Here is a 4999-nt window from a genome sequence, read left to right as displayed (position 1 = left end):
CAGACGGTGCAATACGACTGGTAGTCGTCCTCGTCGTGTCCGAGGTGCTCCTGGCCACGTCGGCTGGGAGCGCCTGGGCAGACATGGGCGCAGGGACTAAATTTGGAGTGACTTGACCAGGTCATTCTCTTTAGTTCTGCAGTCAGTCCTATTGAACCGTCTTATGGTGAGCGGGCAGGCGATACGGACTGCTAGCAGTCATACTGTACCATCTTCTGCCAGGCAGGCAAGAGATGAGGATTGCTAGTAGTTGTATTGTACCATCTTCTGCCAGGCAGGCAAGAGATGAGGATGGCTAGCAGTCGTATTGTACCATCTTCTGCCGAGCAGCCATGAGATGTGGATGGCATGCAGTCCTTCTGCACCGTCTGCTGCCAGCCAAAGATGTAAAAGATAGATGGAGTGGGTCAAAACAAGAAATAGACCAGATTTGTTTTGTACTCATTTGCCTCCTCCCCTGTCTAGGGGACTCATTCCTCTAGGTCACACTGCAGTCACTCACAGAGAAGGTGCAGCGAGGTAAATCTAGCCATGTGTCAATCAGAGGCCAGGCTAACCTCCTTGTTCCAATAAGAACGATAACTTAGGTGCACCATTTCTTATTGGAACCCTCCGTGAAGTCCTGCCTGAAATACTCCTTGATGTAAAGACACCCCCTTTGTTGATTTTAGCTCCCTGAAGCCAACCCTGTAAGCCGTGTCTTCAGTCGCCCCTCCCTCCGTCAGAGCAACGGCAGACAATCGTTCCGCGCCTTTTTTCTGTGCGGACGCCATACCAAGGCAAGCATGGAGGCCGCTCAGCTCACTTTGGCAATTAGGAGCACATTAAACACCACACTCATTATCCAGCAGTATATGCAGCACCAGAACCTGGCAAAGCGATACCGGGTGAGGAGGCGACGTCAGCGCGGTCACGTGAGTGATCAGGACATGGACACAGATTTCTCTGAAAGCATGGGCCCTGCCAATGCATGCATCATGGTGCTAATGGGGCAGGTTCATGCTGTGGAATGCTGATTCTGGGCTCGGGAAACAAGCACAGACTGGTGGGACCGCATAGTGTTGCAGGTCTGGGACGATTCCCAGTGGCTGCGAAACTTTCGCATGCGTAAGGGCACTTTCATGGAACTTTGTGACTTGCTTTCCCCTGCCCTGAGGCACATGAATACCAAGATGAGAGCAGCCCTCACAGTTGAGAAGTGAGTGGCGATAGCCCTGTGGAAGCTTGCAACGCCAGACAGCTACCGGTCAGTTGGGAATCAATTTGGAGTGGGCAAATCTACTGTGGGGGCTGCTGTGATGCAAGTAGCCCACGCAATCAAAGATCTGCTGATATCAAGGGTAGTGACCCTGGGAAATGTGCAGGTCATAGTGGATGGCTTTGCTGCAATGGGATTCCCTAACTGTGGTGGGGCTATAGACGGAACCCATATCCCTATCTTGGCACCGGAGCACCAAGCCGCCGAGTACATAAACCGCAAGGGGTACTTTTCGATAGTGCTGCAAGCTCTGGTGGATCTGGTGGACGTTTAAAGGCGCGCTGGCGCAGTTTACTGACTCGCTTAGACCTCAGCGAAACCAATATTCCCACTGTTATTACTGCTTGCTGTGTGCTCCACAATATCTGTGAGAGTAAAGGGGAGACGTTTATGGCGGGGTGGGAGGTTGAGGCAAATCGCCTGGCTGCTGGTTACGCGCAGCCAGACACCAGGGCGGTTAGAAGAGCACAGGAGGGCGCGGTACGCATCAGAGAAGCTTTGAAAACCAGTTTCATGACTGGCCAGGCTACGGTGTGAAAGTTCTGTTTGTTTCTCCTTGATGAAACCCCCCGCCCCTTGGTTCACTCTACTTCCCTGTAAGCTAACCACCCGCCCCTCCTCCCTTCAATCACCGCTTGCAGAGGCAATAAAGTCATTGTTGCTTCACATTCATGCATTCTTTATTCATTCATCACACAAATAAGGGGATGACTACCAAGGTAGCCCAGGAGGGGTGGTGGAGGAGGGAAGGAAAATGCCACACAGCACTTTAAGCACAGCACTTTAAAAGTTTACAACTTTAAAATTTATTGAATGACAGCCTTCTTTTTTTTTGGGCAATCCTCTGTGGTGGAGTGGCTGGTTGGCCGGAGGCCCCCCCACCGCGTTCTTGGGCGTCTGGGTGTGGAGGCTATGGAACTTGGGGAGGAGGGTGGTTGGTTACAGAGGGGCTGCAGTGGCAGTCTGTGCTCCAGCTGCCTTTGCTGCAGCTCAACCATACACTGGAGCATACTGGTTTGGTCCTGCAGCAGCCTCTGCATTGAATCCTGCCTCCTCTCATCACGCTGCCGCCACATTTGAGCTTCAGCCCTGTCTTCAGCCCGCCACTTACTCTCTTCAGCCCGCCACTTACTCTCTTCAGCCCGCCACCTCTCCTCCCGGTCATTTTGTGCTTTCCTGCACTCTGACATTATTTGCCTCCACGCATTCCTCTGCGCTCTGTCAGTGTGGGAGGACAGCATGAGCTCGGAGAACATTTCATCGCGAGTGCGTTTTTTTTTCTTTCTAAGCTTCACTAGCCTCTGGGAAGGAGAAGATCCTGTGATCATTGAAATACATGCAGCTGGTGGAGAAAAAAAAAGGGACAGCGGTATTTAAAAAGACACATTTTATAAAACAGTGGCTACACTCTTTCAGGGTAAACCTTGCTGTTAACATTACATACATAGCACATGTGCTTTCGTTACAAGGTCGCATTTTGCCTCCTCCCACCGCGTGACTACCCCCTCAACCTTCCCCCCTCCCTGTGGCTAACAGCGGGGAACATTTCTGTTTAGCCACAGGCAAACAGCCCAGCAGGAATGGGCTCCTCTGAATATCCCCTGAAGAAAAGCACTCTATTTCAACCAGGTGACCATGAATTATATCTCACTCTCCTGAGGATAACACAGAGAGATAAAGAACGGATGTTGTTTGAATGCCAGCAAACATACACTGCAATGCTTTGTTCTACAATGATTCCCGAGTACGTGTTACTGGCCTGGAGTGGTAAAGTGTCCTACCATGAAGGACGCAATAAGGCTGCCCTCCCCAGAAACCTTTTGCAAAGGCTTTAGGACTACATCTAGAAGAACCGCAAATGCCAGGGCAAAGTAATCCTTTCACATGCTTGCTTTTAAACCATGTATAGTATTTTAAAAGGTACACTCACCAGAGGTCCCTTCTCCGCCTGCTGGGTCCAGGAGGCAGCCTTGGGTGGGTTCGGGGGGTACTGGCTCCTGGTCTAGGGTGAGAAACAGTTCCTGGCTGTCGGGAAAACCGGTTTCTCCGCTTGCTTGCTGTGAGCTATCTACAACCTCCTCCTCCTCCTCATCTTCTTCGTCCCCAAAACCTGCTTCCGTATTGCCTCCATCTCCATTGAAGGAGTCAAACAACACGGCTGGGGTAGTGGTGGCTGAACCCCCTAAAATGGCATGCAGCTCATCATAGAAGCGGCATGTTTGGGGCTCTGACCCAGAGCGGCTGTTCGCCTCTCTGGTTTTCTGGTAGGCTTGCCTCAGCTCCTTCAGTTTCACGCGGCACTGCTTCGGGTCCCTGTTATGGCCCCTGTCCTTCATGCCCTGGGAGATTTTGACAAAGGTTTTGGCATTTCGAAAACTGGAAAGGAGTTCTGATAGCACGGATTCCTCTCCCCAAACAGCGATCAGATCCCATTCCTCCCGTTCGGTCCATGCTGGAGCTCTTTTGCAATTCTGGGACTCCATCATGGTCACGTGTGCTGATGAGCTCTGCATGGTCACCTGCAGCTTGCCACGCTGGCCAAACAGGAAATGAGATTCAAAAGTTCGCGGTTCTTTTCCTGTCTACCTGGCCAGTGCATCTGAGTTGAGAGTGCTGTTCAGAGCGGTCATAATGGAGCACTCTGGGATAGCTCCCGGAGGCCAATACCATCGAATTGTGTCCACAGTACCCCAAATTCGAGCCGGCAACGTCGATTTAAGCGCTAATCCACTTGTCAGGGGTGGAGTAAGGAAATCGATTTTAAGAGCCCTTTAAGTCGAAATAAAGGGCTTCATTGTGTGGACCGGTGCAGGTTTACATCGATTTAACGCTGCTAAATTCGACCTAAAGTCCTAGTGTAGACCAGGGCTTAGAAATACCTCCCATGTCTGAGGCCCCATGAAAAGGAGTACTTGTGGCACCTTAGAGACTAACCCATTTATTTGAGCATAAGCTTTCGTGAGCTACAGCTCACTTCATCGGATGCATACTGTGGAAACTGCAGAAGACATTATATACACAGAGACTTAGTCTCTAAGGTGCCACAAGTACTCCTTTTCTTTTTGCGAATACAGAATAACACGGCTGTTACTTTGAAACCTGAGGCTACATGGTGGTGATAGTAACATGTTCTATCTTTCCGTAGGTGTCTTAATCTGTTTATTGCTGTCTATTGCTGGGATCATCATCCTTTTCCTTGGAAAATGGAACAGTAAGTGAACTTAATTTTCTTTTGTTTAATTTGCATAAGGTGTAAATTTTTAATAGTGATGGTGATTAACCGTTGGAACAATTTACCAAGGGTTGTGGTGGTGTCGCCAAACCTGGCAATTTCTAAATCAAGATTGGATGATTTTTTCAAAAAGAACCTCTGCTCTAGGAATTATTTTGGGGCAGTTCTCTGGCCTGTGTTCTAGGGGTGATCAGACTAGGTGATCACAAAGGTCCATTTTGGCCTTGGAATGAAAGAAAAAACGGTCATATTGCACGTGAATGAGGTTAGTTTTGCTTGAAAGAAACCATGGAGAAGCTGACTGACAGCAGCAGAGAGAACCCAATGATGGTCACTTTTACTGATAGCAAAAGTACTGGATCTAAATATTTGTCCACATGAACCTCACTGAAGGTGGCTAATTTATGATGTTCAAGATGTTTAAAATACAATTAGCGAATTTTAATATCCCCTAGCAATGAGTTCCCTGGGTTGACGGTGTGTTGTGTGAAAAGTACTTCCTTTTGTTC

The 4999-nt window shown here is 49.3% G+C and overlaps 1 protein-coding gene across 1 annotated transcript; it reads right to left on the bottom strand.

Moving 5' to 3' along the window:
* Positions 1 to 1966: 1966 nt before the first annotated feature.
* Positions 1967 to 3660, bottom strand: LOC144929734 (uncharacterized). Its single transcript, XM_078850192.1, has 2 exons — positions 3189 to 3660; positions 1967 to 2600 (listed from the first exon to the last, which is right to left on the bottom strand). Exons 1-2 carry the CDS (start codon positions 3592 to 3594, stop codon positions 2065 to 2067), a joined length of 942 nt encoding a protein of 313 aa, XP_078706318.1. The 5' UTR covers positions 3595 to 3660; the 3' UTR covers positions 1967 to 2064.
* Positions 3661 to 4999: the final 1339 nt, after the last annotated feature.

The sequence above is a fragment of the Lepidochelys kempii genome, chromosome 23 (assembly GCF_965140285.1).
Source record: "Lepidochelys kempii isolate rLepKem1 chromosome 23, rLepKem1.hap1, whole genome shotgun sequence".
Taxonomy (NCBI): Eukaryota; Metazoa; Chordata; order Testudines; family Cheloniidae; genus Lepidochelys; species Lepidochelys kempii.
The sequence above is the reverse complement of the archived record's forward strand: the minus strand, read 5'-3'. Positions and strand labels throughout refer to the sequence as shown.

Coding starts and splice junctions, on each gene's coding strand:
- LOC144929734 (XM_078850192.1), bottom strand. CDS start 3,594: ATGAAGGACAGGGGCCATAACAGGGACCCGAAGCAGTGCCGCGTGAAA. Junction 2,601..3,188: donor AGGCGGAGAAGGGACCTCTG/GTGAGTGTACCT, acceptor TTTCTCCACCAG/CTGCATGTATTTCAATGATC.